We start from the raw sequence: 13,209 nt of genomic DNA, 5'->3' as shown, positions 1-13,209 counted from the left end.
AATGACCAAAGAATCAATCATTATCCACGATGGTTAAGTAACAGCATGTGTCAGAGTGCTGGATGTACCACAGAACAAGAACCACCCATACCTATAGTGACAAACATGATTTAGCATCCACTGCAGATAAGGACGGTCGTGTGTAAAATTAGCATTGTCATAACAAGCTCGTATAATTCAAAATGCACCATCCTACTCTCCTTGGCACGCTAAATAATATTATCATCGTGCTAGTTAGTATGTGGGAGAAGATAATGGTATTTTCTAGCATTTTCCAGCAACAATCTAGGGCAGCTCTCGGCAAATAAACCATCCAAAGAGTGTAACAAGTTAACTATTCACAAAAAACTTGCAAGATGGCTTCTTTTGAATCCACTGCTTTTTATATGACTTAAACAGATCCTTCTCTCTATTTAATTCCAGGGAAAACTGAAATACGAAGAGAGAAGAGAACTCAGCTTCTGAGCCAACATTCCTTTCACCGGACCACAAGTCTTCCTGCAGTCTGGAAGCTCAATGGCTTCTCTGAGGCAGAACATCTGACCTGGTGCTACCAGAGCTCCTCCGGTGGGTTAGGTTACTTAAATTAATTTGAACACCAAGAAGTTGCAACTCTTCAGACAGAAAGTAACTACTGCAAAGACTAACCACCTCTTCCTAAAGATGCCCAGAAGCATTCTACTACAGAGCTGCAAAAAAGGTAGTTACTGGATCAAGAGCTGCTGTTACTGAATGTGGGTTACTTTCAGAGGATGAAGTACACAACAAGGAGTCAACCTCCATAATTTAATCAAAAAAATGCATCACTTCAAAGAGATTTTCAATAACAAACTCATTCTTAGGTCTGATAATTCTCAATCCATGCTCTTCAAAACCAGTGCCTGAAGGCTGTGTTACCTTGCTCCGGTTGAGGTTGGCTTGGATTCCATTGTCACTGATCTTCACCATGATCTGTCGCTCAGATAAATCGGGCCTGAGGAAAGGAGGCTTCACACTCACAGCTTGCTTTTTCTTGGGTTCGACTATGTACCTGATTAATTGTTCAACAGTCACCATTAAAATAAACGATAACCTAAGAACAAGGCATAGAGACCAGAAAATCTTCCTGCGTCCAGGGTGTGATTTAAAAATGTGTCAGAATCTCGGTAAGCAAACTCCATTATTTCAATGGATGTAAAAACTACAGAGCAATAAAAATATCAGTGGGTTTTCTAGTGAGCACAAGGAGAGGATGCAGTAAAAAAACAAGCACTGGTGGGCAAGAGCACAGTTCACCTGAAAAGAGGCCTACGACCAACGGAAGCGATTCACTCGGTCTTACCTAGTTAACACAAAACAGCTTCCCTGTGGTAGAAGTCAGTGACTGGGGGAATAAGACCAGCACACGGGGAGTTAACACGGCGAAGATGATGCGCTGTCAGTTCTAGCTTACCACACAGGGATTTGTTTCTGCAGTGTTCAAATAAATGGAGGAAGAGAAACAGACAGGTCTACGGGAAGCAGCAAATCCAAATGGAAATGCTGACTTTGCATGTCTTGTTTCTTTTCAGTGGATAAGAATTCTCTAAGTGCAACTGGGCAGTGGATGTACAATGCATAAATATCAATATGCACGCGAGCTTTATTCCATCTAGTGAACAGGACATTCTAGTAGTAATGGCTCAGTGATTTTCAATGTAGAGGACAATCTGAATAGATCTTCAAGAAACACAAATATTCTGGTTGCTAAAAGTCTGAGAAGAGCCATGATGATAGTTTTTGCACCTCCCTCTTCACAGGAGTGTCTCTCAACTTCTAATATCTGGCTCTCTTAAAGTACCTTGGCCTGATTTTCAAGTTTTGGTGAGTTTGAGAAGCAGCTATTCCAGTGTCTTCACTTCAACACATGTAACAGACTTTTACAACTTATTTGTTGCATAGCAAAGCAAAAAGAAAAAAGCAGATAATAGTGTCAGAGTCTGGAACTGCTCAACACTTCAAGAAGGCTTAAATAAGTCTTCTTGTAGTACCATTATTAACATGTTCACAGGCTGGACAGCTCAGCATCTCAGATATTCATACTCCATCTGATCTACTGCATACAAATCCTGGCTTCAAAATGTGAAACGATAAATCCAGTAACCTCAAAATAGAAAGACATAAATAAAATCTCAAGCTCCATGATCTAGACCTCATTGAAAATCTGTTTTATAATAATGGAAGTGCCAGTGAGATTGAAAACCACAGTGGCCTTAAATTAGATTTAAGTCTTAAGAAGAAAGGCTGATTTTGGATTCCTTATTTTTCTCCAGCAGATCAGAATACCTGAACGTCAACTGCACAGTGCAAAAAATGATGCTGTGAGGATGACAATATACTGAAACTTACCTTGTGACTGAAATTCACAGGATAAAAAAATTTGTTGAAGAAAAGGGTATCAGCTCTTGACGTGTTCATTCCAAATAAACATCTCTGGGATGAGGGTCATGAATTACATGAAGAAAGCAACTGCTTGGACAGGTTACAGCCATGCAACAGTGAAGCACCAGTCACAGAGCCTTCAGGAATGTTTTACTTTACTTCCCTGCTATTTCAGCAATGATCTTTCGCTTGCATATTTTCTTCCTCTGTTCCAACAACTACTCTACCTCACTCATTCCCAGTTAAAAACATTTCTCTTACCTCGGAGCCAAGGGGCTGCAGAGCACATGTTCCACGTTTCCGCAGCATCCTCGGGTAAAAGGATTCACTCCCCCACGGAATTTACCTGTCACCTGGAAACACATTCAGGACAGTGCTCAAACCTCTGATTATACAAAAGTCATCATCCAGCCCTCAGAAAGCCAAAAAACAAGTATGCCTTGCTCTGACTCTACTGTCCTTCCCAAACAGATCCTTTTTCGCTGCATGTTGCACTTTGTTTCTCCTGCTCTAACACACCACTTCCATCAGCTACTTCTAGCTCAGAGGCACAACAACTAAAGAACCCTTCCCAAAAGGGCAATGAGATCAGTGACTGTGTTTCAATCTGGCCAGGTTCACCTCTCCATTCTGCTCCGGCACTCGATCCGTGCCTGCCATCAGTCAGACAACCTGTTTTGGTCCTATTCATCTCCCTGTCATTTCCACTCCTCTGCCTTGACAAGACCCCTCCAAATGTTCATCATGCAGGATGAGAGCAAGGGTTGCTCTCCATCCGCATCCCATCCCTAGTGGCAATCGATGCAAACCCCTGCCTTACGCGGGAGGGTGCCAGGAACTCCCTGGTGATTATAATGTTTGCTTGGAAACGAGCTAGTTTAATAAAAGCTAAACCTCATTAGACTGGTAGTATCATTCAAAGCTTCATAAGCATTATAAAGGGTTTGTACTCCAGAGGCAGATACTTGAAATAACCATATGGGAATAAATATCAATAAAGCCAGAGAGAGTAATAGTGGTTGCCATTAAAAGCATTACTGTTGCTGTTTGCAAGTAATACATTTTAATCAACTCATAGTTCTGATTGAGCCAACAAGGTTACAGAGTCCCAGAAATACTTTAATTACTTGCACATAAAATAACAACGATTAAATGACTTAGCAATATATTATGCTGACCTCTTCAGTATAACATAAAACTCTTTTAAAAGGCCAAGAGAGAAATGTTGGAAGTTCTGAGTGCTGGAGGAGTAACCCGATGACTAAAACATGGGCCTGGGACATTTGGCACATCTGCATTCAATCCTGGGCTTAAGCAGAGTTGTGCCAGATGATGGCAAAACACTTCATAGCTCTGTGCCCAGTTTCCCAAACCCAAAAGGAAAATAAAATTTCTCTAACTCAGAGATTACATCACTAATTATATCAATTTGGTTTCTAAAGTAGTTTGAAATCCACTGATAGAATGCAGTCTCAGAAGGAAGGATATTTATTTACTCTATTCAGAAAAGAAAAACAACAGGATATGAGCAGATGTTGGTTATGGGTTATTTTGATTCCATAAAAGACTTTCAGAGGCATTCAGAAAGCTCAAAACATCTAAGCTCAGCCACTATGCACTCCTAAATCACATTGTGCCTACTATGGAACTCCAGAATTAGCAAATGCCCCAAATTTACAGTAGAACACCAAAGCTGTCTTTTAAAGTCTCTAAAATATACTGAGGAAAAAGGACAAGTTTAGCTGAGTGTGTTGTAACTGGAAAGCTGACATCAGATAACTAACAGTGTGAGAAAAGAGAATCTATACTAATACTGCAGGGGAAAAGTGAATGTTTTAAAACACTGGCAAAGTCAGGAGCGGATTTCAAATCCATCACTGCCAGTCTGGTGCTCTAATTACTTAGATATGCTTCCCTTGAAAGGGAGCTGAAGGCTGGGAACAGCCGCCTTCCAGTTACAGACAGGCAGCACATACGACTGAACAGAAATTAAGACCAGATTATATTTATTTTTCAGAAAATGGCACGGGAAGATGAAGTAATCTCAAGTGGTTTGACAGCTCAGGAAACCAAACCAAGCCAGGGTGCATTTTCCAATATTTATTTCAATCAAGTTAAATGCAAAATTCTCCACCTTCCTAAATGTTAGTGGTAGCCACAAACCCAAGAAGCTACATTTTACTTTCTTTTTTAATTTAAATTTTTCCTTTCTCCTCAGCCTAAAATTTTCATGGACGGTTTCCATTACAGCACAAAGACAAGACTAAGGTAGACCACGATTCGGGCTATGAAACTGAAATACTCTGCGTTTCACACTACTATTGTTAGCACTATCAAACCTAACACTTGGCCAAAATCAATGTTAAAATGAAGAGCAGATGATTCCAAGCAGGACAAAGAAAAGCATTTAAAGATCTACAGCTACAGTAAGCCTGCTTTGTTCAAAGGCCGTGTTAGGCAACAACTCAGGATGACTTCAGAGTCTTTGCTTATGTAAACCTCCCACACTATTCTGGATAAAAGTTCTTACTGTCTCTTGGGGGACAGGGGACAATCTCATCGCAGTCCACCACGGCCTGGCCTCAGACAGATGTCTGCAATCCTTACAGTCTGCACAGCAGCTGCCCGAGCGATGCAAGTGCAAAGCCCTCAGCCTGCAGGACAGCCAGAACAGCATAGGCTGCTCGGCCAGACAGCGCCCGTAGACGCAAGAGCATTAAAAATGCAGTTGAAACCAAAAAAAAGTGAAACCCCCCCCAGGTTGTGTCAGGGGCACCAGAGCTGTGAAAGGGTAAAGAAGGCACTGGAATGCACAGCATGAATTAGCCTTGCGAAGAAAGCTGAAAATGCCATGTGCACCTGCCTGGCAGGCTGCAAGAGCCAGTGTCGAGCTTTCTAACCGAGCTATCCCTTACGAACAGCAGGGTCCCACCCTCGATCCCGGGACACCGTCTCTAGCACCCATATCATACTATTGATGTACACCTGGGTCTGGATTGCCCACACAGGGGCTGTGGGTTCTATAGGCTTGAGTAACCGCCGGGGAACTACAGTTTTACAGGCTTTTTGGCACAAGATGTCATGTTGGCACTTGGTTTGGAGAAGCGAAACAAGTTAGGTCTGATAGCCTCTGTGTGTGTGTGCACATACGCATGAGAACAAGAGACAGACAATTAGAGCGGGACAAAGAGGTAGCTCACAGCTTATTATGCACAGCGTGGGTCAGCTGGGGGAGTTCATAATACCAGGAGACAGGGCAAAATCATGGCTTAATCTTTTCCTTTCTTTCTTTCATTCCATCTCATGATTTGTTCAGTCTGACTCATAAAATTTGAACTGGGGTTGGCGGTACTCACCACATAAGGCTTATTCCAAGGCCATGAGTAGATTTGAAATGGTAAATAAGCCTCGAATGATCCTTTGTGGTTAGAAGGGGGAAATCTTTGCTTGTAGTGCATTCAAGAAAAAAAAAATCTTAAAATAAAAAACTAGGCAGTCTTCCTAAATCTTCACAAAAGCTCCAGTAAGCTAAGATTTGGATCATTTTTTGCTTTACTCAAGCTGACTTACCGACTTTCCTTACCAACTCAACATCTTAACCATAAACACAGAGAAAAGATTGCTTCTTACCTGTTCATTCGTTGTGCGCCCTCGGGCCACCAGAACAATATGGAAGCCAGTAAGACCAATGACTGGAATGAAGAATAACCCAGCCACACACATGACAGCCATTCTGTACCCAGGAGTTAAAGAAACTGCGATGAGTGAAGGGAAAAGGAGGCTATGAAGGAGCAGGAGAGGAAAAGGTGAAAAACAAATCTTGGAAACAGGGAGTGTCCATCGCCTTTAATTGGGCTAATTAAATTTTATCTCAAAGCCGAGTCCATCTGCTACCAGCCTAGGTCCTTATCCTTGAGGTGGCTAAAAAATAATGTGAATGCATAGATTCGGGCCATTAACCATCTTGATCTTGTAAAGACTTGTTGTGCACCAAACTATCAGCAGAAGCAGCAGCCTCCAGAGCCAGGGGGTCATGTATTCCACCGGCAGGCAGGGGGGCTGCTTCCAGGGCAACTACAGCAAACAGGACCAGCAGTTTAGAGTCACACCCAACTGGAAGCAAAACCTGGGGAGGCAGCACACCTTTCTGCTGGGTTGCCGTGGCAGAGACTGAGACAGACAAAAGGCCAGCTATAATTTCGCGGGCAGTCGATAGTTACACAGGTCAGACGGGTACAGAAGAAAACCTGCGCAGGGTGTTTACAAGGCAAGAGCAATGAGAGATTAGGAGAGGAGGAGATCTTCCCAGTTCCAGGAAGACAGATCTTCAGACTCATTCTTTCACATTTTCCTTAAGGCCACCTTGAGTCTTGAAAGACCAAAAAGAAGGATACGTAATGGTGGTATGAGCTGCTCCCAGCTTTTCCATATGATTTAAAACAAAGATGAGCCCAAAGGTGAATACTCCAACCATGTGCGTACTTAAGGACAGCAAGAAGAGAAAAAAATAGCGGTAGTTCCTCCGTCCTATGCAATTGTTGACCCATGGGCAGTGATGGTCAAAATCCTTGTAAAGAAAGGGAGAGACAGGGAACAACATCCAAATGGTGAAAGGAAATACATTGTCTGTACGTATGCAGAGAGAAATCTGCACTATCATCATGTAAAATTGCATCAGGGTAGTTCTGCAGCTTTACAACACGCTACACGCTTTTCAAAAGGCCCTTCTTAGGACCAAGCGGTTTCTGTCTATGGATGGAGAGGTACTTGAGTGTTTATAGGCTTCAAAGCGAGGATATAAAGAAATAAAAGACCAGCCATTTATCTGCTAGCAGCAGAAACACTGATTTTTTTTTATCGTCCTTAGAATGAGGAGTCAATTACAATGAAGTTCTCATAACCCAGAATGTTTTGAAGATGCAATAGTACCACAGAATTCTCTGCCTCACATTTCTGCAGTTACACGAAGATGAATAAATCCACTTTAAACAATGGACATCACAAAAGATACTTTTTTACCAAGCAGGTCCCCAAAGAAAAGCAACGTCTGGACAAGACACAGGAAAAGTTCTGCCCAAGTTCATTAACAGTTATGAATCCAAACCTAACTATTTGTCTCAGTCAAAAATTCAGTCCCTCATAAAGCCAGACCCCTTCTAACAGGAGATTTAATAACGAGGGCAAGTCATAGACACCTTTCAAGTGTCATTACACAATTTTATAAGCATGTAAATCCACTGTCTTTGATGGGATATTCTGGATGTGAAGACAAGATCAGGTGTAAGAAATAAACCCTTCTTATTTCTGCATTCCTCAGAACAGATATTACGCACTCATTACATCAATAAATTAATTGTTTATTCTTTTGTGGTAAAGCTGCTCCTAAATATTCCTCAATGATGATAAAGGGCATTTTATATTTTTAAGTTTTGTGCAATGTATTTACCAAAAACTTACAAAATACAAGAAAATGTATTAGAGCTTTCTCTTAGCACATTAGAAAATGACTGAGGGAAATGAATAAAGATAATTTCAAGCTATCTGAAATCTGAAATGCTGACATAGCATATGTCCATTATGCAAATCTGATTGTATGCAGCCCAGAATATCTATCCACTATGAAACTATGTAAGTGCCCACGAAAACACTTCAGTAAAGAAAACAAAATCTGACTACTTTTGCCACAGATTCATTTTTGGGTCCCTCTGGTCACAGCAGGCTTTAGGTTTTAACTGATGTTATTTCTGCAAGTCGTGTTGGTTTTTGTTGTTAATTCATTTTTATCAGTTTAGCTCTGAATTTTTGTATTTGGGAAAAGAATTTTTATTGCACATTCTAGTCTGAAAGTGAAAAGATGTGTATTACACCCTGAATGAGTTCCACAAGGAAATCCCTGTAGAGTCACCCCTATCACTGTCTCCAAGCTCTTCTAGAACAGACCAGTGACTGGGAAATAAGCATCACAAGAATCAATAAAGCATGCTGTTTAAGACCATGATTTATTGATTCAGGACTCATTAATGCTTTTTGCTTATATTCTTCCCCAGCAGTCATAATTTAATTACACAAGCAGAGCTTCTTTCCTGCCTACCAGAATAGTAAGGAACATTCAACTGATCTGACCATCAATAAAGCTTCTGAAGAGCTAGGCAGAATCACCTTGCATTCTGCTACTTTATTTAAGTTACTTTTGGATTCTCTTCCATTTTCTGAATCCCATGGAGGCTTTACGGCAGCATGAAATTGCAAGTGTTTACACCAGTGAGTTTTGAGCAATCTTTTTCTGAGGAAACTTCATTTGTTGAAAATGAATTTTCATGCTGAGCCAATGGGGAAGGGCAGAGGGAAGAAATTCCACAGGACAACTGCAAAATTTACCATCAAGTAAAAAATGTTCAGGATCTAGAATTAGTGAAAATATGTATTAAAACTAGGAATATACAACTCAGGTTTTCTACAAAAAATCCATCTCTGTTCCATAACGTACAGCAGCATAAGAAACTGTGTGACACATCTTAGGAAAAGCTGTGGCTACTCCCCTCTTCAGAGGGACCCTGGCAGCTCCTTGCTCTCCATCTTCTCAGATGCTGTATTCTTCTAAGGCCTTCCACAACAGGACAGCCTTGTCCTATCTATCAACGGTTACCAGGTACAGCACTGCTTCCACATAATTATAACTTAAGATATATATTTCCCTGAAGGAGAAAAAGACTGACACAAGATAAGCCCAGACAGCCTTTATCTCACATGTAACGGTGCTGCTTTCTTTGGGACTATTCCCTTGCTTATAGCAAAGAGGATTAGGACAGAGATGGTGCGTACAGCATACCAGCTGACTCTGGTATTTTTCCCCTTTCAGATTAATAATTCCTTTCACTTTAATGGCCCAGCTGATTATATTTTAGACATATTAAAGATTTCATCTTCCCGTTGGAATAAAAATAGGCCTGACAGCAGAAATGATCCTTAAGAAGTAGAATTTTTAGCTCAGCAATAAAAAATTCCCCCTGGCAATACATTGCGGTGGATACTGCACTCTGTAGTAACTTACAAGATCTGGGAGATGTTTATAGCCCAAAAGCACATCTTACTGTTGGGGGTTATTTTTTAAATAACCAAGACCACAGAGCTATCAAGAGACATGAAAGCCCTGTGATTCAGAACAACCTACATCAGAGACATGAATAAGTTCACATGCTGACTTTGGCTGTTGAAATGAATATGAGGTCCTTCCGTTGACTGGCGAACCACTCGCTGAATTCCGAGTTTGGCTTTCCAAAAGCTCACACAACACTCTACCTTCTCTGCCTGTCCACTAACGCAGTCTGTCCCAAATTAAGTGATGAGCCCTAAGCTCACACAGGACAAGCTACAATGCTTCACCCTGAATTTCCTGATCTCCTGAATTCTGCATCAACATTTCCATTTACCTCTTTTTTTACACTCACGATCTCTTAGCTACTTCAAGGAAGACATAGCCAACATTATAAATTTTTATTCTAATTATCACTGACAAGAAAGCTGACATTAAACATTTTTGCATACCTGAAATACATCATTACTGAGCGTTATGTTTCAAACGGTACTAATTAGTTGAAGCCCACCAACAAGGCTACAGCTGGGAGCTTCCAAGAGCTGAAATACCAGGGGAAGCACCCAACTGCATGTTTTCCATAGTATGTGCAACCGCACCCCAAGGCAAAGCCAACAGATCACGTAATTGGCAGAACTATTACCTCAACACAGTTGTCACAGACACTGCAGTGCGAGCAGCGTGGAGGACGGTAGAAGTGGCAGGTGGCACACCATTTCATCCGTACTTGGATTCCTTTAATCTCCACGTTCTTGTAGAGTGGAGCTCGGAAGTCGTCATCTTTATCTTCATCTTCATCTGCTGCTCAATGCAAAACTAGAAGTTAGTGGAAATAACAAAGGGTAAAGATAAAAGAGCTAATTCAGTCAGTGCCTTGGATACAGTGGCACTGCACATGCTCTCGGGCTTGTCAGAAAAATGACAGAGTGGTGGAAGTGATAGACTGTCAGAACAAGTTATACGGGCTGCAGGACCCTGCCGTGACCAGGGCTCATTTTATCACCCCCCATAAATGTGTGTGCTGCCTTACTCAGCAGCCCCTGGACTGGTGAGTAGAGCAAGGTGTTTGAGGCTTAGCCAGCATTTACCAGAAGGATGAATAAGATGAGCTGCAGACTCGAGTCAAAGAGGGGATGGAAATCTCCCAAGCCCTTGTTGGGAGAATTCTGGTGCACGTACTTGGGATTAATTAAATGCGAGCACATAAAGTGAAAGAAATCACATCAAGAGATATTAGAAAAAGGTTGTGCTAGCTCAAACCCTCCAATCAACCCAGATGACCCTAAGTGACAATTTGTTCAGCATTCTAGTGTCAGCTTGTAATCATCCCAAAGACCTGTTGTTCCAGAGAGTCTGATGCCACAGAGAGACATACTGAGGCAAATTGTGTGCCCACAACAAGCCCTTGCACTAGTGCTTACTTCTATATAGTATAACCCGTGCTCTCCTCTCCACAGCAAACCGAGTGCTCTTGCTCTAGTACCAGGACATAACCAGGAAGATCTCACCTCTCCCAAAGGCAGCACGGTCTACTGATCTGAGCACAGGACTGGGAATCAGGAAGTCCTGTATTCTAATTTTCTCACTCTGGCCTTGAGCTAGTCATTTAGCCTCTCTTTGCCATTAGTAAAACGAGGATGACAACATGGCAGTCACCTTATCAGGGACAACACAGAGGGCAGATGGCTTATCATCTCAACTGAGCACTACACTGTTTAAGAAAAGAGGCCATTCAAAAATAAATGCACAAAATAAAAAGTCAGTCCATAACAGACAAGTAAGTATTAGCAACAAAAGGAAAAAAGATGAGAATGACATGCACAGAAGTTCATCTTTTATGCGAGACTCTTGCAATCTTTATTTGTTGCCTTTTGACAGAAAATCTAAAAAGCTCACATCTATTTAACACCTGGTTAAACATGATAGTGCAGGTGGTATTGGCTGACTTGCTCCAAATTAGGTGGGATTTGATAATATTGTCCCAGTGGGGCATCAATCACTGTCATTTAGTTCTATATTAAATCTTCTCTAGAAGCATTATCCCTATTAAAGTGATCCAATTTCTATTGATGTCAGAGGGAGTTTCTCCCTCCACTTCAATGAACTTCGGATCTGGCTCAGCTACAGTATTTACAGTGAGAATATTCTCTGGATTAACGTTTGTGCATGGAAGCCGAGTGCGGTACTGGCACCACCGTCTATAATTTTAATTCATAACTAATCAGTGGGACCCTTAGTGAGAGCTGGACTCTAAATCCATTAGACACTTCCACTAATACAATCGGCAGGTTCTTCAATACTGTTATAGACCAGCCCATGCTGTAGAATACGTGTGAGCGTATAAAAACAAGACTCTAGAATGGCCAAACCACTTAAGATCTTGTAAAACAACTGACTAAACAAACAGAGTCTGCACATTATAGATGCCTAGAAGCATATAAACACATCAGTCTTGCAGAATTGACACGCACCTAGCGAGTTTGTATAGATTCACAAAAGAAAATACTTGAAACCAGTTCGCAGTTGGTATCTATAATTAGCCAGCAATGAACATCGCCAGTCTCATCCTAGACTGTAAATCCGATTCATCAGGGTAGCTCTGGTTTCAGTGACTTAATACACCTTTCCTTCTCATTCATTTGGTGTATGACTGCCAAATTGCTTGCACAGAGTCAATCCTGATTCATACCAGAAGCAAATTAAGAAATGATTAAGAAATGAGTGATGGATCTAGGAGTTTGATTCAGGTTCTCTTCAACAAAACAAAACCAATTAGGCTTTACTTCTCCTATAGCCCAGGTTCTATTTGACACAGAACCTGTAAGTTTATACAATATAGCTGGAAATGGGTTTATTTCCAGCTTCCAGTGATCTGACTAGAAGGATATATTGGCAGAGGAATGTATCTTACTACATCGATTCTCATACTCCGATACAGTGACACAGGGCAGCCCAGTTTTGTGTTTCTATAGCGTATCTTATGCTTTTTGGTGGCTTCATTAAAGGAATCGGGATTTCATTAGAATTTCAGCTTCTGTATTGTTTATTTGTTGTTTCATTTTTTGAAGTAAATTTGTAACTATCAGGAAAATGCTAAAATGCTTGAAAACCAAGAAAACTAAACCTAATTTCAATAACAGAAAACAAACAAATCTATTGTACATTCATTTTCAACCACTCCTACAATTTTCGAACTCCTTGCGCTGGCAGCTCGGCGGGTGGTGGGGGGTGGTGATAGCCTTTTTCGTATACAAACTTGTGATCTGAAATAACATCTACTCCTCTTTCGTCCCAGCACTGGTATTTATAGTCTTCTCCACCTTTTATTTTCCGTATCAGTTTTCTTCCATCACACATCTAAACTCCTGCTTCATCACTTTCTTTCAGGATGACTTCCATCCTTTTTCTTGCCCTTTCCTCAATCCCCTTGCTGTGCTCTCAGCCTCTTCCAGACTGAGCACATAAGCAGCACAGAGACTGAAGGCCAAGGCCAGAAATGAAGAGAAAGAGACCAAAGAAAGGTGAGCTGTGGGAAATTCTTCCTCTTCCTGCTTTGCTCCTGACTCCCTTGTGTTAAGGGAGATGGGAAGGGAGGGATGTTTTAAAGTTTCCATTTAATCTCCCTGTGTTTTCCTCTTTTAGAAGTCTAGTCCAAAATAAAGAACTTGTTTGCAAGAGGATGTTAGAGCAGTGTAAGGGAAGGTGTAGTTTGTACC

General features: G+C 41.3%; 1 protein-coding gene across 7 annotated transcripts in view; it reads right to left on the bottom strand.

Annotated features, from left to right (window-relative positions):
- Positions 1-13,209, bottom strand: part of ZDHHC8 (zinc finger DHHC-type palmitoyltransferase 8) — a 132,443-nt gene that overhangs the window by 30,514 nt on the left and 88,720 nt on the right. For all 7 annotated transcript variants that reach the window (XM_054082474.1, XM_054082476.1, XM_054082477.1 and 4 more), the window contains 5 exons: positions 10,137-10,294; positions 6,795-6,967; positions 6,031-6,133; positions 2,662-2,753; positions 898-1,030 (listed from right to left, as the gene is read on the bottom strand). In XM_054082474.1, coding sequence (XP_053938449.1) covers positions 898-1,030; positions 2,662-2,753; positions 6,031-6,133; positions 6,795-6,967; positions 10,137-10,294 — 659 coding nt within the window. The remainder of the gene's footprint in view (positions 1-897; positions 1,031-2,661; positions 2,754-6,030; positions 6,134-6,794; positions 6,968-10,136; positions 10,295-13,209) is intronic.

Source organism: Cuculus canorus, chromosome 17 (genome assembly GCF_017976375.1).
Source record: "Cuculus canorus isolate bCucCan1 chromosome 17, bCucCan1.pri, whole genome shotgun sequence".
Lineage (NCBI taxonomy): Eukaryota > Metazoa > Chordata > Aves > Cuculiformes > Cuculidae > Cuculus > Cuculus canorus.
The sequence above is the reverse complement of the archived record's forward strand: the minus strand, read 5'-3'. Positions and strand labels throughout refer to the sequence as shown.